This window comes from Myotis daubentonii, chromosome 1, assembly GCF_963259705.1.
Source record: "Myotis daubentonii chromosome 1, mMyoDau2.1, whole genome shotgun sequence".
NCBI classification, from domain to species: domain Eukaryota; kingdom Metazoa; phylum Chordata; class Mammalia; order Chiroptera; family Vespertilionidae; genus Myotis; species Myotis daubentonii.
The window spans coordinates 186,124,358-186,146,179 of record NC_081840.1 but is presented as its reverse complement, the minus strand read 5'-3'; the positions used below and the strand labels follow the sequence as shown (position 1 = coordinate 186,146,179).

Sequence of the window (21,822 nt, the reverse complement as noted above, 5' to 3'; positions counted from 1 at the left end):
TCGGCCAGTCACATCTTCAGGTGACCCCAACCTCAGCCACTATGACTCCAATTATATGAAAGACCCTCAGGAAGATTCATGCAGCTGAGCTCAGACAACCCCCAGAACTAAGAAACATAATAAATTGCTGTTTTAAGACACTAAGTTTTAATGGTTTGTTGATTACTAACCAAAAAACTAGAACATTAGCCATTTGCTGGTATAGTACTTGAGATAAAATGTGAAAATACAGAAAATAGATGGTGACATAAGATCTCTGTAAAACTATCTTTCAAGCTGGAATGGAGACATATACTCTAATTAATCAGAGAAACCAAGAACAAATAAAAGGAAAGCTCAAGATAGCATTTCACATTTGGAGTATGTTTATGGCAATTTACAGTTTACCATAACCTTGCGGAATATGAATTATTATCATCATTATTTGTTATACTTTTCTTCCCTCCCTCCCTTTCTTCCCTTTGTCTACCTCCCATTTCCAAGTTGTTTTCACTCCACTAAACCTCAGAAGGAGCCTCATTCATCTTCATATTCTCCCCATGCCATTTATAGTACATGAAATACTAAAGAGTGCTGCTCAAACAGGTACCCATTTGGAGAAGTCTGGTAGGCAATCTTAAAGGTGAAAGGATAAACTCTAGCAGGGTGTTATCCACAGAAACCCACATTTTTTCTGCTTGATCAGAAATGATCAATACAGTTAGGAACAGTTTTTGTTGTTGTTTTAGAAAAAGTTTTTATTATGTATTTTTTTAAAGCCATGACAACAAAAATATTAGATGTGTAAACCTTTTATATACTCATCACCAAGTTTAAGACTTTTCTAGAGTGTTTTATAACTCTGTTTTGCTTCTAGGTATTCCAAAGTTGATCACATCTGATATGATTAAAGAAGGTGCTGCTGTCATTGATGTGGGTATCAACTATGTCCACGACCCAGTAACAGAAAAGATAAAATTAGTTGGAGATGTGGACTTTGAAGGTAATAAATTATATCATTCTTGATAAGTAAAGGTAAAGAAAGATTGTATTCTTCATGTTTTGATAGTAGAAAGAGAAAGCTTCTATTTGATGGCGGCAATATTATTAATCAGTGTGACTCTTTCCTCTGAGGGCAGCATGGTGAATTAGAGCGAAGTACAGTTGGAGCTTATCAAACCGCACACTGTTGCCCTCCTAGGCTGTCCTAGGCTCCCTGCATGGATGGAGCTCCCAGTCCAGTAAGCTGGCTCTCCAAGGGAACATGTGTGTCTGTCTGTGTATGTGTGTGTTATGTGTACCTGTTGATCTCTTGAGGAAATGACCTCATTTCTTTATTTCACTTTTCATGCTCAGTCACTAATGTCAGATAGCAATAATTTATTTGAATGTCTCAACTTGAAAGAATGAGAATATATTTCAAGTCTTGACCCTATTTCCTATTTTTCTTACACTGTCATTCTGCTTCTTGATAACATTACAGTTACCCTGTGTTGATTGTAAAAATCACCACACACTTATGATGCACCAGATGGCATAGACAGCACATGATAACCAGCCTGAGGCAAGAAAAGCTGGGATGTTTTCAGTTCATAACCTTGACTGTGCTTGTGGGATAAACTTACCCAGCTGTTCACCACATCTTATAAGACCCTTCTCTTATATGATAATGTGTTGGTCTCACATCATTTCCATGCATGCTTATGATTAGCTAAGAATATTTTTTTGCTCATGAGGATATTCTGAAAATATTTTAAAATGAGCATTTGGGGGTGAGTGCATATGCTTAGTGCACTTCAGCTGGCAAACTACTCCACTTGGTAGAATCTATTAAATTCAATTGCAGTTGTGTATCGAAGTATATAACGAAATAAAAAAAAAAGAAATGACAATGAGAAACAAGCCATGAAATGGACAGGAAAGAGCATTTGTCTGGGACTCTGAAGAGGTGCTTTTAGACCTGGTATTCTAACCCACTAACTTCGCAACCTCTCTGGGCATTGGTGTTATTATCAGTTAAATGATAGAATGGCTCCTTCTAGTCCTAATGCTTGGTATATATTGTACATTCAACTGAGTGCTACCAAATGATTGTGTAAAACCCCATACACGTTTGTAAGGTCAGATTTTTCTGATCCTAATATAAAATACACCCATCTGATTGAAAAATCTCACTCTTGCTGGTTCATGGAGCTAGAGGCCTAAAGAAGACCTGTACTTACTAAAGAAGACCTTGCCATGTAGGCCATGACTCAGCCACCCAGAGGAGCAGGCAAGTGGTAGGTTTTGACATGTCGTTCTTCATGTTGTTCTTCAGGACTTAACCTGAGGTGAGGGCTGATCCCTTGACTGAGAAGGAGGAACTTTTAACTTGGGTTGTGACACAAAACTTATAAGGTAGCATTTGGCTGCTAATTGCCACAGGGAAAGTGTGGCTGCCTTGTGAGTATTGGTGAAAGTTTCACTAGAACTATAGCCAAGATCAACAAAATGGATGTAGATAAAATCAAGTGCTGAAGGAAATTGTCCTTGCTGAAATCTTTGGCTTACTAATAAAGGAAACAGGACAACTGACGTCAAGTAGATTACTTTGATGGGAATAATTTTTTAAAGAATAATTTCATCAATGACCTATTAGAGGAATATTAAAAGTATATAAATAATTGCAAATTTAATGATTTATAAAACCAGGAATCATTTTATCTATTTTATTTCTAAGAAAATTCAGATGCCTATTTGTAATCATCATTATTAGATGTGTTGGCCTCAGTTTTGAATCACTCTCTCAAAAGAGTGATATTTTATAAAGCTTGTATTAACTATAGTTCTTGACAAAAGGAAACATAAAAATACCCTTTTTTTCTTTTTTACTGTAATGTCAGGTTTGTGTTTTGGTGTAGGTATTATTTTCTCTAGAGCACATCTTTCTTCATCTACGTAGGTTTCCTGTTCTCAATTTTCCTCTGCTTCATTCTCTTCTTCCTTCTTTTATTTTTCTCCTCCTTCTGAGCCCAGAATAGAATAGAATAACCGTTTTTAGGGTAATGGCATTGTATGGTGTTCATGATTAAAGGTGACATTGAGAGAAACAATTTTCCATCTCTCCACTACTGCTCCAACAATTCCCTACCACCTCAATCACAGATTTGCCAATATTCTTGAAGAGGTGACAGGAAAATCTAGAAGAAAATTATATTGAGGGAAAAGAAAATATGAGAGGCTTTTCTACAAATGACCTGAGAAGATGGTGGCACCATCTTCTCAGGTCATTTGTATTGTTCTTCATTTAGTAATAACAGGAGCTACTGTTTGAGATTCTTTCAATGTGTCAGGTACTGTTCTCATCCTCTTACATTAATTATTATTTTTTTATGAACCCCATAAGGTAGGTGTTATCACTATCCCTAGTTTATAGAGGCACACAGACCCTGAGCATCTTGCCTGAGATGACATAGTCATGTAGCACCATTTGTTCACAGCCAGACTCTTGCAATTTCTACCCTCTATTGCAGGAGAGGGGAAACATTTTTCTGTCAAGGGCCATTGGGATATTTATAACATCATTCGAGGGCCATACAAAATTATCAACTTAAAAATTAGCCTGCTATACTGGTATTTGGTCAAACATTAAATTAACTCACCCCTAATGCCTTGGCAGGGCCAGGCCAAATGATTTCACGGGCCTTATACGGCCCACGGGCTGGACATTCCTCACCCCTGCTACATCTCCACTATTTTGTACTTCACATGGTTAATGCATAAAGTCACTTTTTAATTTAACCCTAGGATATGTATATATCAAGTTTCAAATGCGCTTGGACAGTGCTTTGGTGTATAGCAGTCCTCGGTTTGCTTGGTTCTTGTGTGCAGAGATTTCAGTTACCATGATTTAGCTGCATAACACCAGTCTCCCAACAAAGAAGTTTGAATTTTAGTGGTATCCTATCTAATAAAGAGTAAATATGCTAAGTGACCCTCACACCATCACAAAGATGGTGGCACCCACAGCCAATAAGGAGGGAATATGCTAATTGGCTGCCCTTCCTTCAAAGATGGCGGTGCCCACAGCCACAAGATGGCCGGCAGGAGAGGGCAGTTGTGGGCGATCAGGCCAGCAGGAGAGGACAGTTAGGGGCAACCAGGCCTGCAGGGGAGGGCAGTTGGGGGGGACCAGGCCTGCAGGGGAGGGCAGTTAGGGGAGACCGGGCCATCAGGGGAAGCCAGTTGGGGGCAATCCGGCTGGCAGAGGAGGGCAGTTGGGGGCAATCAAGCCGTCAGGGGAACAGTTAGGTGTCAATCAGGCTGGCAGGGGAGTGGTTAGGGGGTGATCAGGCTGGCAGGCAGAAGCAGTTAGGGGCAATCGGGCAGACAGGCAGGCAAGTGGTTGGGAGCCAGCAGTCCCGGATTGTTAGAGGGATGTCTGACTGCCAGTTTAGGCCTAACTGACAACCGGACATCCCCCAAGGGGTCCCAGATTGGAGAGGGTGCAGGCTGGGCTGAGGGACCCCCCCCCCCCCGCCAGGTGCACAAATTTCATGCACTGGGCCTCTAGTGTTAACTATAATTGCATAAAGTGCAAACTTCACTGCTAGGTCCTCAGTCCAAAAAGTATTATGTAAATATCAAATGTGGATTATGACCAATCATGTCACAAGTTTCTAAGTGTGTTGGTGATTGGCTGTGGCACATTTAGTTCAGATAATAAAGTGCACAGTTCTGTTGACTCCTTGTCCCCCAGTGATAGACCTCATGATATTTTACAAACATAGATCATGGAAAGAGGGAATTACTAGGAAATAAATGAACAATGATGATACTGAAGGGGAAATTTGAAATAGCTGATCAGGAGATATTGACAATGTCTGCATTTGCCATTTAAAAGACTCTAAATATACAGCTAGAGAGAGTTACTGAAGGCAAACTTATGAACATGTATAGAATGTCCCAGGACAGGTTAGGGGTGAGGCTGGGATGCCAGACAGATGGGGTAGCAACAGAGGGCAGGCCAACCACAGCTGAATTGGGCCATACTATTTGATAGGTGGGCCACAGAGTGGGAGTCTGCTTTGAATCCAGGACCCCTGGCCTTGGGAGATTGGGCTATTGCCACTGCCATAGTCCACAAAGTCCCCAGTAGTTGGGGCAGTGGTACACTAAGGCAGCCCAAGGCAAGAAGGCCTGAGTCATATTTTCAGGAACCGGGGACAAATCTACAAAAAATGCCTTAGTTTCTATTCCAGAGCCCAGGGTTGCTCTCAAGACTTTGCATATTTCCTGATTCAATGCTAAGGTTCTTGTGCGTATGCCTCCCTGAGTGGGGCAAGTTACCTGCTGTTAGAATACAGCCCATGGATATATCCAGAGTGGGACTGCTGGATTAAATGGTAGTTGTATTTTTAATTTTTTGTGGGACCTCCATACTGTTTTTCATAGTGGCTATACCAATTTGCAATTGTGGCTATACCTCAGACAGTGCACAAGAGTTCCCTTTTCTTTACATCTTGGCCAACATTTATCCTTTGTCTTTTTGGTAGTGGGCATTCTAACAGGTGTGAGGTAATATCGCATTGTGGTTTTGATTTGCATTTTCCTGATGATTGATGATGTTAAGCATCTTTTTATGTTCCTGTTGGCCATTTGGATGCCTTCTTTGGAAAATTCTATTTGGCTTCTTGGCCCATTTTTTAATTGGATTGTTTGGTATTTTGTTATTGACTTGTGTGAGATTTTTATATATTTTGGATATTAACCCCTTATCCATATATGGTTTACAAACCATATTCTCCTATTCTATCAGTTGCTTTTTAATTTTGTTGTTTATTTTTGCTGTGCAGGAACTCATTAGTTTAATGTAATCCCACTTGTTGTTTTTTGCTTTTGTTACTTATGCTTTTGGTGACATATTCAAGAAATCATTGCCAAGACCAATGTCAATGAGCTTTTTTCCTATGTTTTCTTCTAGGAGTTTTATGGTATCTTATGTTTAAATCTTTAATCTACTTTGAGTTAATTTTTGTGAGTGGTGTGAGATAGAGTCCAGTTTCATTTTTCTACGTGGGGTTATCCACTTTTCCCAGCACCATTTATTGAAGAGGCTGTCCTTTTCCTATTGCATATTCTTGGCTCTCTTGTCAAACATTAATTGTCCCTTTATGTAGGGGTTTATTTCTGGGCTTTCTCTTCTGCTCCATTGGTCCATGTGTCTATTTTTATGCCAGTACTATACTGTTTTGATTCCTGTAGCTTTGTAGTTTGAAATCAGGAAGTGTGATGTATCCAGTGTTGTTCTTTGTCTTCAGGATTGCTCTGGCTACTTTGGGTCTTTTATGGTTCCATTCAAACTTTAGGATTGTTTTTTTCAATTTTTGTGGAAAATACCATTGGAATTTTTTATAGGGATTGCATTAAATCTATAGATGGCTTTGGGCAGTATGGACATTTTAACAGTACCACTTCTACCAATCCATGAGCATGAGCTATCTTTCCATTATTTGTGTCTTCGATTGCTTTCATTAAAGTCATGTAGTTTTCACTGTGTAGATCTTTCATTTTCTTAGTTAAATTTATTTCTAAGTATTTTATTGTATTTCATACCATTGTAAATGGGATAGTTTTCTTTATTTCATTTTCATATATTTCATTGTTATTTTACAGAAACACAACATATTCCTATATGTTGAGTGTATGATCCAGCTTTCCTATTTCTTGATTAAATGGTAGTTGTATATCCTATATCCAAAGGAAATGAAAATAGGATATAGGAAAAATATCTGCACTACCATGTTTATTGCAGCCTTGTTCACAATAGCCAAGATATGGAAACACTCTAAGTGTCCTTTGATGGATGAATGAAATAACGAAGATATAAGATAGATAATAGATAGATAGGGAGATAGAGATAGATAAAATGGAATATTATTCAGCAATGAGAAAGAAGGAAATCCTGCCATTTGTGACAACATGGATGGACCCTGAGGGCATTATGCTTAGTGAGAGTAGCCAGAGAAAGATTAATACTGCATGGTCTTATTTATATGTGAAATCTAAAAAAGCTGAAATCATAGAAACAGAATAGAGTGGTGGTTACTAGGGCCTGGAGGTAGGTGGATTTGGGAGATGTTAAATGGTATGAACCTGCAACTAGAAGATAAGTTTTAGAGATATAAAACACAGCATAATGATTGTAGTCAACAATACTATATTATAAACTTCAAATTTGCTGAAAGACTAGATCTCAATTGTTCTCATGATAATTATGTGCCATGATATAATTGCAATATGTAAATGTATCAAATCAATGGGTTATACACCTTAAACTTAACACAGTGTTCTATCTTAATTTTAAAAACCGACACTGCACAGGATTTTAGCTTCATGCTGGGAAAGTGGGGGCAGGGATAAGGACAGAGTCTGTCTCTCCTGGTTCTCTGCTTTTCAATGCCCTGTGTGCCCTTTGGGTCCTCCTGTGAGGCTCTGTGTGCCGCTACTTGCAGGGCACCCTTTCATGGACAGTGCCCTCCTGGAGCTGGCTCACCTCACCCTTTAGGCCTCAGGGGATAGAAGGATGCAGGACCAGGACCAGCTCAACTGAACAACTGGGAAGATCAGTTTTCATGATGGAGTCTGCTTGAACTTGGAGAGGGATGTGTAGATAAAAAGGGGCGGTCCTAGAGAGGGAGGAAAAGAGGGTCCTTAGCCCAGCTTCCCTGGAAAATGAGGGGAAAAGAGAAGGCACAGACCTTGAGCTAGTCTGTCTGTCTACTCACCGTCCTACAACTCACTCTTTTCGGAAACTGTACGAGAAATGAGACACCCCAAGCCTTGGAGGGGACACATAGCTGAGCCCACTCCTATTAGCAAATTCTTCCTGAACCATAATTCCCAGCTCAGTAGAGGCCCAGGGGCTCCTCTGACCTCTCACAACACTCTTTTGCAAATAGAGTTGAGGAAGACAGTGGGAAGAGGAGGGGTTGCCCAAGGCCCTCTCAGGAATCCCTAGAGGCCAGAGCAGGGCTTGTGACTGGAATACTGGAAGGGGTGGGAAGATGCTATGTGTCAGACATTGTTATAGGCACTTGGGACACAATAGTGACCTAAATAGGCAAATCCTTACCCACGGGTAGCTTACCTTCTAATTGGAGGAGACAAATAATAAATACATACATATTAATATAATATCTTAGGCAATGTTTAGTGTTACAAAAATTAAACAAAATGAGGGGGGTTAGAAAATTGTGGAGTGAGGTTGTTTAGAAAGGGTAGTCAGGGAAGGCTTACTGCTGACCTGAACAAAATGAGGGAGAGAGACGTGTGGATATGTGGGAGAGGAGCATGCCAGGCATCTGGAACAACAAGAGTGAAGACCTCGAGGAGCAGCATGCCTGGTGGAGCTCAAGAGGTAGCAGCAGGGGTGCCATATCATGTGGGGCCTGTGGACCATGGAAAAGAATTTGGGTTTTCTAAGTGCAATGGAAAGCCACTAGAGGATTTTTTGAGGGAAAAATAACAGTGGACTTGTGTTTTAGCAGGATCACTGGCTATTGAATAGCAAATAGATGGTAGAGAAGTAAGGGTATAGATAGGGTACCTATTAGGAGGCTATTGTAATTATCCAAATAAGAAATTATCCAAATTGAGCTTGGTAATGGATGCCTGTGTTAAGACGTGGTTAGATGGTATTACAATTTAAAAGGAGAGTTAGAATGATTGGGTAAATGATTAGATAAAAAAGAAAGAGAAGAATCAAGTATGACTCTTAAGAATTTTCAAATACACAAGAGGGAAGGTGGCAATTCTAGAATCCTTTTGAGATGAGTCTGAAAGGATCAGTGAATTTCACCTAAGTATGTGTAATTACGTAAAGAATTGGCAGAGGGAAAAGGGACTCTTTTCAGGTAGAGGGAACAGCAGATCAAAGGCAAGGAAGAAAAAATTACAGAAAGTCTTTCATACTCAATAGTAGGCCCAGCATTGCATGTTAAATGAGTAAAGTATAATATTATAACAATTGTGGCCAGAATAGCTGGAGCCTTACCTTGCATCCTTCCAAAGGATCTCCACTGGACAGGAAACCTCTCCTACAGCAAAAGGGACCCTATAATTTGGGACTTCATTTGGTCATATTTATTCCTCAAATTTGAAACCCAATAGTAGAAACATGAGGACAGAAGAGGATCTAAAATTATGTGGAAGCCTAGTACTATGTTTCTGAGAAAGTACTAGAAATGGAACTAAAGCACCTGGAGTGCTCTTAAAGCAGTTTTCATCTATATTTTCTCTTAGTACAGTTGCTTCTAGCTGTCTTGTATATGCACAGTGCTCCACATTTGAAGCCTAAGCGTTACCTTTCACTCCATGCTTTTTTATATTATGTCCAACCTTTCATAAAAGATTATGGAGTCAGGCTGACTGAGGTTTCAAGCTTAGCTCTGTTGCTTAAAACAATTAGGCAAATCACTTCACCTCTCTGAGACTTGATTTTATCATCTGAAAACTGAGGTAATAATACCTATCTTAAAAAGTTGTTGTGAAGATTAAATGAAATAATCACCTCACATGAGCTGATGTATGCAACTTGCTAAGCATATGGCTGGTAGAAAATAGTTTGTGTGTGTTTATGTATGTACACACTACTCACCTTTTCTCTCCATCCCCACTATAGTACTAATCTAGAAATATATAACTTCACATTTCAGTTACCACCCTGCTCTTCTTTACTTTTCTGGCCTCAGCTCTCTTCTGTGTAATTACATCAAGTCTGTTCTTTACCCAAAAGTCATATGAATCAACTTAAGAGACTCATACTTATCCCCATCTTCTCCTAACTCCTAAGCAGATCCCATCTAACTTACTCATTTTGCTCTTAACCCTTTACTACCTTGAACTTTTACTTAGTTCTTCCCTACTATACGTTATGCCTCTGTAAGGCAAACTTCTTGCCCTGCATTTCTTTTGTATCTCCATCCCACATCAGTTCTCAGTCATCTTAGTCAGATCATTGGTCATTTGTATGACCATCCTCTGCACTTATAAATGTCAAGTATTACTCTTACAGAGATAATTCTTTAAAGTTGCCTTAATGTCAACAAAACTCCTACTCAAGGTAACATTAAACAAAGTATTAATCTATAGCAACCCAGATCTAATAATGATACATACATTGAGTCATTGTTGATTGACTCAACACATATTTCTCATCCAACACACCTTCAAGGTACCAGGCATAGTCCCTGCCTCACAGAATTTATATTCTCTAGATTACATGTTAAAACAAGCTTATTTTGAAGTATTTTCAGCACTATTTACTCCCAAGTGTGTGTTGTACAAGATGGAAAACTAAGAGCCTATTACCAAAATCTAAGGACATGGGACTATTTTTTAACTATATCACTTTTACAGAACTATTAATTTGTGATATTGTAAAAACAAAAAAACACACAACCAAAACAAAACAAAACAAAACAAAACAAAACAAAACCCAAAAATTAAACTTACTCCCTACCAACTCAGTTTTCAGTGTTAATCATTTTATTTGATGACTAGAGGCCCGGTGCAGATTCGTGCATTGGTGGGGTCTCTCAGCCTGGCCTGCGCCCTCTCGCAATCTGGGACCCCTTGGAGGATGTCAGAGAGAAGGTTTCAGCCTAATCCCCGCAGGCCAGGCTGAGGGATCCCACCGGTGCATGAATCCATGCACTGGGCCTCTAGTATGCATATAAGATTTTTGGTTAATCTCTTCCCACCCTCCCCCCTTCCCTCTGAGATTCATCAGTCTGTTCCATGTTTTCATGCCTGTGCATTGAGCATCTGCCCCCTTGTGGTCATTGTGCATCATAAATACTGGCTGCACAGCTGGTCAGCTGGTTGGCCAGTTGCTTAGGCTTTTATATATAGATATATGTCTTAGTCAGTTTGGCCTGATATAGTAAATTACCATAGCCTGAGCAGCATAAACAATAGGTTTTTATTTCTTATAGTTGGGGATGTTGGAAGTCCAAGATCGGGGTGCTACCATAGTCAGGTGGTGGTGAGGAGCCACAACTGGGTTACAGACAGCTAACTTCTCATTCTATCCCCACATGGCACAAAGAGTGAGAGAGCTCCCTAGGGTCTTTAAAAAAAAAGCATTAATCCTTTTCATGAGGGCTCCACCCTCATGGCCTAATCACCACCCAAGGCCCCACCTCCTAATACCATCACATTGGAGATTAGGATTGCAACATATGAATTTTGGAGGGACACAAACATTGAGTTCATAATAATATAGTTGGTCAGTTTGACTCAAAATATCAACTATTTATGGTAGATGATTACAAGGTAGCCCAAAAGTCCAGCTTTGGTATAAGGGAAGACCTAACACTTAAACCCAGAAGTGATCTTGCCCAATCATTTTGAAAAAGTTGATGGAAATTTGCAAATGCCTCTGTTAGAGACGCTGTTACTGACACTGTGGTCATAATACCCATACAGGTCATTTCACAAAACAGGTAGAGCCACTGATAGTCACTACAAGATCCCTGTCATCAGTGAGCAAACTATCTCCATTGTTGCTCATTATGGACAAGATGCTCATTATGAAGTCTAGGTCTTTTTTCTTTTTTTTTTTAAGAATAGTTTATTGATTTTTAGAAAGAGAGGGAGAGGAAGAGAGAGAAACATCAATGTGAGAGTGTAACATCATCCGGCTGCCTCTTGCATGCCCCCTACTGGGGATTGAGCCTGAAACCTGGGTATGTACCTTGAGCTGGAATCAAACCAGCAATCTTTTGGTGCATGGGACAACACCCAACCAGCCGAGCTTCACCTTCCAGAGCAGTATAATATATTTAACATTGACTGATATACTCTTACAGTGAAGAGTTAAAATTGGAGCACAAAAAGGGCATCCACAAGAACAAGAGAAGTGCCTGAGCCCCTGCAGGTCCTTTTATTCTTATACTTTATGATGAGATTTTTTTTGCAGTTGTTTCTCAGGGTCTCATATTAAAATACAAAGATCTATGAGAGGGAAATTTTATGTTGTAGTATCTTGGGTTATGATAACTATTGAGATCAAGGCTCTGCCAGGGGATTTTGAGGATACTCCAAACAGACTATGTAGCTTACAGATTTTCTACCATAGAATAGGAATATTCATTGGCTTGAAGGAAATGGATTAGAGAGAATGATAGGAGTAAATGATGATTTTGTTTTTTTAAGAAAGTAATGAAAGAAAGATATTTGCAGTCATTTTGATAGAGTACTAGAAATATCATAGCAGTGATCACTACTCCTGATTTCCAAAATAGAAACTGGCAGTGATACCCAGCAGCCTCCGTTGTCAGAGAGGAGGTTCCACTAGTGGATCATAGAGTTCATGAAAAGAAATTTCGAACTTCCATGACGTTACTGATTTGTTATTTGGCTCCACTGAACGCCTTCTATGTGGTGTGAGCAGTATTTGTATGTATTCACATCTGTGAAGCAGGTAACTAGATATATATCTATTTGATTTACTATAAAGAGAAAAGTAATTAAAGCAAAAAAAAAAATTGCTTAGCCACCCTACACATACAGATAGCATGGGAACTAGGGGAAGGAACTATTTGTAAGTACAGATCACCAGCCTAATGAGGCCAAAACAATCTATATCCTCCCATCTAATAAAAGAGAAAAATGGTAATTGGTGTACGACGATACCCTTTTCATTGGCTAATCAGGGCTATATGCAAATTAACTGCCAACTATGATTGGCAGTTAACTGCCAACTATGATTGACAGTTAACTGCCAACTAAGATTGGCAGTTAACTGCCAACAAGATGGCGGTTAATTTGCATATGTAGGCACAATGCGGGGAGGTGAAAGGGAAAGCAGGAAGAAGCCCCCTGCCACTGACAGTGATCAGAAACCCAGGGGGGAGCTAAGAGCTGGGGGGCAGGACAAAGGCGGCCCTGGGGCCGCCTTTGTCCTGCCCCCCAGCCATGATCAGAGAATCAGGCGCCTTTGCTGCCCTGGCCAGTGATAGCAGGAAGTAGGGGTGGAGCCAGCGATGGGAGCTGGGCACGGTCAAAGCTGGCAGTCCCGGGAGCTAGGGGTCCCTTGCCTGGGCCTAAAGCGGAGCCCATGATCGCGGGGCCGCTGCAGCTGCGGGTCCCCGCTGCCCGGGCCGGACACCTAGGCCAGAGGGCTCAGGCCTGGTCAAGGGGCCGATCTGGTGATTGGTGATCGGAGGGTGATGAGGGTCAACTCCTCTGGCCGAGGCATCAGGCCTGGGTGGGGGGCGGAGCCAGGGATTGGGGGGATATGATGGTCCCCTTGCCCAGGCCTGAAGCCTGGGTCAGAGGCGTCAGGCTTGGGCTGGGGGTGGAGCAAGCGATCAGAGGGAGATGGGGGTCCCCTGCCCAGGCATGATTCCTGGGCCAGAGGCCTCAGGTCTGGGTGGGGGCCAGAGCCAGTGATCAGGGGGAGATGGGGGTCCCCTGTCCAAGCCTGACACCTCTGTCAGAGGCGTCAGGCCTGGGCAAGGGGCCGATCAGACGATCGGAGGGTGATGGGGGTCTACGCCTCTGGCTGAGGCATCAGGCCTGGGCAAGGGGCCGATCCTGCGATTGGAGGGTGATGGGGGTCAACGCCTGAGGGCTCCCAGTATGTGAGAGGGGGCAGGCTGGGCTGAGGGACACTCCCCCCCACACACACCCAGTGCACGAATTTCGTGCACCGGGCCCCTAGTATATATATAAAAGCCAATATGACCATTCGACCATTCAACCTGTAGCAGTGATGCACATTGACCTTCAGGGGGTATATGTTCAATGTACAGGCATGGAAACATGGAATAGACTGATGAATCTCAGAGGGAAGGAGAGGGGAGAGGGCAGGAAGAGATTAACCAAAGATTGTATATGCATACTAGAGGCCCGGTGCCTGTGCACCGGTGGGGTCCCTCGCCCTGGCCTGTGGGAATCAGGCCAAAACCAGCTCTCCAACATTCCCCAAGGGGTCCCAGATTGCAAGAGGGCACAGGGCAGGCCGAGGGACCCCACTGGTGCACAAATCTGTGCCCTGGGCCTCTAGTTGGTATATAAATGTGGATCCAAATGTCATACTCTTGTACCCCATTAGGGCATTAATCCTGCCAATCCCATTACTGCACCACAGGGGGTCATGATAATGAATGCCTTAATATATGTGGAAATCTTACAGAAACCCCAGGAATCAGGCAATCAGATAAATGCAAGAGAGAGCATAGTAAATTGCCTCTAGGGCACCTGATTCTTGTTGCCTTGCAAGAGTTCAGTGGTGAGCCATTCACTTGTCCAGGAGCTCTTTCCTCCCTCTGGCTTATCATGCTCTTAAGTGTCATTTTTATATCAACCACATGAGAAAGTGGAGTGGTTTCCATATTACCTCCTGAGTCATACTATTTCTGTAGACCTATGCCAGACAGGTTTTTCTGGTTGATATTCATGCACTTCATTCTCCTGAAGCTTGTCTCCCCTTCACTGTACTGGATATGTTTAAGAGGTCATGCCTTAAATGGCCTGCGTTTAGAAGCATGGGAAAATTCTCCAAGCATTTAATTTAGACAATTACACATATATACTAGGAGGCGGAAATTTACATGAGAGGAACAATAAACTTTTCTTCTTCTGCCTTGCCATGGGTAAGGAATCATCCCTTTTCCTTTTGGGGAAGGGAGTTGGTTTTCAAAGGGAGTTGCAGCATTGTTGGAAATCTGACATGGGCCATAGAGAACTTCCTTCAAAGTGACAGCTGGGCAGAATACAAAGGGAAATGAAATGTTCCTATAGAGACTTGAGACATCACTTCCTCCTCCTCCACCCAGAAATAGATGTATGAAGCACAAATATATTCTTTGACTTTGCCAGAATATACAAGTTGTAAATTGTATTAGCAAAATTAATTCTGTTTAGATACACCTGGAAATTCCATTATTTGGGACCTCTGGGTACATACTGTGCTGATGCAGAAATGCACTATCTGTCTGAGAATCAGTGAGTTTTCTTAACAAAGAAAGCACTTTGGTGAGAGTTTGCACTATTAAGCCCAGGCCCTGAGAACTTGGGAACATAAAGTTTCCAGAGAAAATAATGGCATGGAACACACAAGCCAGAGACACCTGTCATGAAGCATGGGTTGTCAGGGCCAAAGGTTCATGATCACATACTTCTTCCTTTTTCTTATCAAAACTGTGAAAGGGCGTTTTAATGTCCCTTATATTTCTGTTAGTGAGTGTTCTTTATGAGTAATATTTCTAAACCTTGTAACCATGTGTCACCCCTGGATTTTGGAGGCACAGATGAACACTGAACACCTAGTTTCTTCCATCATCCTTGCCATCACCTAAAATTAATAACTTCTCCTAAACTATAGTTCTTGTCCTGATATTGAATAGTGCCTGTCATCAAGTAAGAATAATAAAATGATGTCAAGCTAATTCTTTCTTAATTTTTTCCTTTAGAAATCTGAAGTCAATAACATGAAAAAGAATAGCTGTCCACATAGTGGATAAAAGGGAACACAAAGATTAGATATATATTCCAGGCTGAAAAATGATTTCTTGAATAAAAATTTAATAACATACAAGAACCTGAAACTTTACAAAAATGCAGCATGAGTTCTTTATTTTCATTTTCTTCTGAAAGTTGTTTAGTATTCATTTTTCTATTCAATTTCTCATCTTGCAAAACTTGCTATTATTAAATACTAGAGGCCTGATGCACAGGTTTGTGCACTGGTTGGGTCCCTCGGCCTGGCCTGCGGGGATTGGGCCGAAATCAGCTCTCCCTGAGGGGTCCTAAATTGCAAGAAGATGCAGGTCAGGTGGAGGGACCCCACTGGGGTACGATCAGGGCCGAGAAGGGATCACGGGAGGGCTCCAGGTCGTGTCTGGCCCATCTCTCCCAGTCCCGATCTGTTGGACCCCAGCAGCAAGCTAACCTACCAGTCGGAACATTGTCCCCCTGGTGGTTAGTGCACGTCATAGTGACTGGTCAAATGGTCGAACAAACAGTTGAACTAACGGTTGGACACTTAGCATATTAGGCTTTTATTATATAGGATATAAATGACCAAATTCATTCACAGAAGACTTTCTTAAAAATGTATTTACCTTGAACACAGTAATACAGCTGTAGTAACTCCAAAGCCCTCACTTCGGGGTCATGCAGCCATGACCTCATCTCAGCTCCATCTCTTTCTACTCTCTCTTTTCACCGTATTCTTTGGTCATAATGAACTTATTTCAGCTCTTCTATTGCATAAGATTCATTGTTATGTCCAAACCTCCTTCACTTTTACTATTCACTGTGTCTGCATTGCATTCGCTTCTTTCTTACTCCCTCTGGCATCCATGAGATCTTGAAACTTTTCTGTCACTTTACAAATATTTCTCTGACCCATATATCTGATTTCTGTTCCTCTTTGAAGTGCTCATACAAGTGCCAGAACTTATTTCAATCTTAGCACATTTCACTTTATGTTGTGTTCCTCATTCCCTCTACCCCAGATGATAATCTAACTTCATTAAAGAAAGATGCAAAAACAGAACAGGAGTTTAGTTTGATCTTATCCTGCCTTAGAATATTTATAAATATGTAAATACTTTAACCAGTGCTCTTAATATCCAAAATGTTCAACATTATCTGCTAGTCTCTGCATGAACTGGCCTTTCCTTGTCATCTCTTGCAACTCTTCCCCTTCGCTCCTATGTGTCAATCACACTGGCCTTCTTGCGTGTTTCCAGGAGTTCATGCTACCTTCCACCTGCAAGAAGCTTCTTTCCACCTTCATCGCTAACATTGTTCCCTGACCAGAAGCACGGTCTACTCCTCACGTCTCCATTTCACTGGGAAAAGTTTGATTCATCAGATTTCTGAACTTGACATAGATAAACCCCACATGTGTATACAAAGCTCAGGCTCAGTTAGGTCTTCTAACATTTACAATGCAGTGAACATTTCGTTTGTAGCACATTTCATAGCCTAGATCAACTGTTATTTAATTCGTTGTATTTGTAATATGCATCTCCCAACTAGACTAAGTTCTAAGGGACAGTGACTATGGCTGTTCTCAAGGAACCTTTGCTATAAATCTATCTGGGCTGGTTTGTAGCTTGTGTGGGAACAGAGAGTAATTGAGTTAGGAAAATATGCAAGGGTTAGGAAATAATGCAAAACAAGATGCAGGGCCAGGCTATTAAAGATCTTAATTACCATGACAGAGAATTTATATTTTATTCTAGAGACAGTGAAGATTCATCCAATATATATAAACTGAAATGATCTAATCTGTGTTTTAAAGACTAAATCTGGCTGCAGGTTATATGTCTAATATGGTAGAGACTGGAAACCAAGAGACTATTATAATGGATTATAAAAAATGACTGCACATATCTCCAATCTCTACATGAACATCCCATTGGCATTGTGACTTTACTGTTCTTTCTATTCCAAGTCTTCAAATTTGAGTTTGACCATGTGAAATCTATAGAATTTACTTTGCAGGGTCTAAAGTTCACAGAGAGGTCATTCAAATTGTCAAGATAATTATTGCTTTTCCTCAAAATAATCTTTTTTTTCTTCTTCTTCTTCTTTTTTTTGGGGGGAACCTGCTTTAAACATGGCCACGTCATTTCCATCTAAGTCTCATTCCTTAGAGCAAGTTCCAGGCAGATAATAGGATTTGATGATTGTTTTATTTGCTTAAGAGTTTTAGTGACTTTAAAATTATGTTGACTTTATGAAATTGAATTTAACCCTGGTTTTTATAATACTGTTCATGAGTCTCTTATAAAAGTGCTGATATCAATCAAGGTCTAACACCTGATTCACATATAAACAGAACTTTGGGCATTTTCCTTAAAACACACATATACTCCCTTACACCTAGACACACTCACAGGAAGTCTCTGAAGGAAATTACTACCTTAAAATGCTTCTGTATTTCTTTTCAATGGAGCATATAGAACACTTTTGCCCACACATTATAGGATTAATCTTTAAAAGCATCAACTTCTATAAGCAGGTACAAACCCTTGTCTGCCCTCAGGGAGAGACCGGCCAATAAAAGGTTATTCTGGAGAAGTAATGCTTGTTAACTTACTCTCTTGCACATACAATTGGGGAAGATGCTTTTTAGAGTATCAAACATGTATTGAATTTAACTCTTTCTCACATGACTAATTTTAGTCATAAACCACCTCTGATACTTTATAAACTCATCACTTAAGACAGCTATGAAATAGTTATGCAAAATCATTAGACTAGAGAATTTTTTTAAGCATTGGCATCTGTACCTACTGGCATTTGCCCATGATAATCCCCTATCTTTCCTGAGAAATCACTTCCATATCCTACTCCTTATATAAATAGACAAAGAATGCAGTAAGACTAGCCAGCAGCACATCAATTTAAGCAGATGTGGACAAAACTAGGTTTATAGCTGTGAGTATGCAAAACACCAAGTTTATTATTGCATTATTATTTATTAATTATATTATTTTCCATATGAACAACTGTGAACCTATTTTTGCCCATCTCTGTATTTCCTTCTCAGACATAGATTCCCATGAAAATCAAATCCAAAGGAATGAAGACCTTGTATATATTATACTAGAGGCCCAGTGCACGAATTCATGCACAGGTGAGGTCTGGCCATTCGGGCCAGACAGGGGAAGGGGCTGTGGGGAGTTGGCCAGCCAGCCCCGCCCCCTGGTCGAACTCCTAGTTGAACTCCCAATCGAGGAGACAATTTGCATATTAGCCTTTTATTATATAGGATATGTTTTTAATCAAATTCATTACTGTCTGCCTTTCAGGATTATGTACAAATTTCATTTTCATATCTATTCACTTTATTTTAAAGATAAAATACATCTGAAACAAGTATTTGAGTAACCAGGGGTATTCACAGTGATAAAAACTTCTGCCTCATTAATAATCTACAAGGCTCTGTTGTTGCTAAATGCTTATGGATGTCCAGGGAAGCCCTACTCTGGTTCAGGTGAAAACTCATTACCCATCACATAGTCTAATTCTATGAAGTGATAGGTAGGACAGGATAAATGTGTGTTAGTTCCTACCAGTAAATTGTGGGAAAATGCAAAAACCAAGCTACACATTTTGGGCAGGTATTATTTCAGAAAACAGCTCATGTCCATTCCCTCTTCCTTCCCCACAAAGATTACTTTTTGAGCACAAGAATGCGATAGTAACCATGTTATGAAAAATGTAATTTGGTAAAGAAGGGTCATGACACCTAAGCAGACCAGTGCTTTATCTGTCTTGACATCCAGGAAGAAAGCAACGCAGACCGCTGAGCCTGCTGTATAACTTGAAGTGTTAGATATAAGCCAAAGATGATAAGCTATGAGCACCTATAGTAAAAATGCAGGAAAACTACTAGACTAGAATTTTTTCCTCTTATTTCTATTTTCAGGATGTCCTCCTAACCCTTTAAGAAAGCAGTTCATTTTTGGCACATGAGCCTTTCTTGGGACTTTTCCATTTGTTCAGGTCATGGTAATACAATTGTACTGGGAAGGGGTGGAATGATGCAATCATAGAACTTTTCAAACCTGGCTTTGAACAGTGTCTCTACAAGAGAGTAGTAAGTCAGTGACTTCAGTGAACACATTTTCCTCATCTATTAAAATCAAATAATATTTAAATATTATTAAAATAATGTATAGAAAGTTATTGGCAAGTAGTAGGGGCTCAACTGATAGTAGCTATGGTTATTTATTTTTTCAACATATACATAATTTAAAGCCACTTTACTTTTCAAAGTTGAAAATTAAATTATATAAAAATGATTTCATACCCACAATAGATTCCCTGAGATAATCAATTGTATCTACCTTTTTAAAAAATTATTGATTTCAGAGATGAAGGGAGAGGGAGAGAAAGATAGAAACATCAATGATGAGAGAGAATCATTGATCGGCTGCCTCCTGCATTCCCCACACTGGGAATTGAGCCCACAACTCGGGCATATGCCCTGACTGGAAATCAAACTGTGACCTCCTAGTTCATAGATTGGCACTCAACCATGCCAACCTTGCTTTTATTTACCTTTCAATTGTGAAATAAATCATTTTGTTATCTATTGAAGATTTAATTTGTATTTGATTATTAATTTACCATATTATTCAGTATTTTATTTTCATCTATTAATATTTCAAAGTTAGTGTTTTACAAATCAATGATTTTATACACTTTCAGTGTAAATAGTAGTAGTAGTCTATATAGTACTTTTTTGCTACAGACCTGCTAAAATATTTGAAGGCATTGCTTCTTCAATCATATAGAAAGGTCTTGGGTGGCATTATTCATGTCATCACGTCAGTTTATTGGAAAATGAAAAATGCAGTTTGTCACCCTCAGGAAAAATGAGTAGTTTGAATTTTCCAGGAAATTAGCTTGAGCTAAATTATTTTGATATTGCTTGCATCCAATCAACAGCACTGACATATTCCTGCAAATTGATTTTAGATTTTAAATTTCAAGGGCTACTTAGTTCATTTTATCAAAATGTAATGAATACCTAACATGTGCATGAAGTTCGAAGATTGAAATGACAACCTCCACCACCACAAAGACTTGGTTCTGCCTTCTAAGTCCTGGTGTCTAGTGAAGGGAGCGGCAGCAAAGTGTGAATTCCATGATGGGGGTAGCTGTAAAGTTCCTGCAAACGTACATAGTGGAGCTCCATGGTGGAGGGGTGAATTTTTGAGAAAAATTAGAACCAGGTGACATTTTATTGGCTTTTAAAGACTAATAAAGTGTCTCTTAGTTGGATATGGTAGAAGACTATTCCAGATAGAAGGAATAGTGAGAACAAAGGACTCATAATTCATAGCTGTTTATAGAATGGTTCTGGACCTAGTGTAGGGCTTTTACTAGTACAGCATAGGGTGGGATGGAAGTATGGCAAGGGCAGGCTTCATGTAGAGAGTCATTTTGGAAAACTAAAATATTACCTTCCGTATCACAGTATTCTTATCTTTACTTCGTTACATATCATAAGAAGATTTATAATACACACTAGTTGGATTTTTGTGTGTATGTGATGTCTTTAAACTTATTTGGACTTTTCTTCAAGTAACATTATTCCTTTGCTTTTCCTATGATTTTAAAGAATTATTGCCCTCTGATACTATATTTCAAATAAGGTAAATATAAATTTTATAAGCCATATTTCAAGAAGGCAATATAAATTGTACAAAAATAATACTTAAGATCTAGAAAACATCTGCTGATTTTGATTGATGTAGAAGTATATATGAGCCAACTTGTGAAAGGCTATACATCTAAATAGCATGTGTTTAATAATATCAGGTTATGCATTAAAGACGTATTCTTTCCACATTAGATATCGTACACAGGAGTGTTTGTCTAAGTGTGTGTGTGTATTATAGCCTACTTTATTATAAAAATAATTTGAAGTTGTTTTGTTTAAGTTATATGTGTAAAGCAGAAAAATCTACAGTATTCTGTTAAGTTAATTAAATAAGGAGGCCAGTAGGCTGAGGTGGCTCTAATGCCATGGCAGCCCGTGGAAGCAAACACAAATCTAAGCCTATCAATGAACTCAAGTTATGAAGTACAAACCTAAAGACCTCTAATCATAAAAATCCAGCTAGACTCAAAGTTCTATCCATCAATAACTTGCTGAATTTGCTTCCCCCTTTCTCTATGAAGGTCTCTGCCCAATCACTTCATAAGTTATATGAATGTCTAATTACTTTGTGGTATACCTGAAACTAACATAATATTGCATGTCTACTGTAATTGAAAAGTCAAACACAATTTTTTAAACAAACAAAAAGCCTCTCCCGAGTT

General features: G+C 39.8%; 1 protein-coding gene across 6 annotated transcripts in view; it reads left to right on the top strand.

Moving 5' to 3' along the window:
- The window catches only part of MTHFD2L (methylenetetrahydrofolate dehydrogenase (NADP+ dependent) 2 like), a 113,642-nt gene that overhangs the window by 90,297 nt on the left and 1,523 nt on the right, over positions 1-21,822 (top strand). For 5 of the 6 annotated variants that reach the window (XM_059668554.1, XM_059668537.1, XM_059668576.1 and 2 more), the window contains one exon: positions 857-982. The exons of the other annotated variant lie outside the window; for it this stretch is intronic. In XM_059668554.1, the coding sequence (XP_059524537.1) occupies positions 857-982 (126 nt within the window). The remainder of the gene's footprint in view (positions 1-856; positions 983-21,822) is intronic. 6 annotated transcript variants of the gene reach the window in all.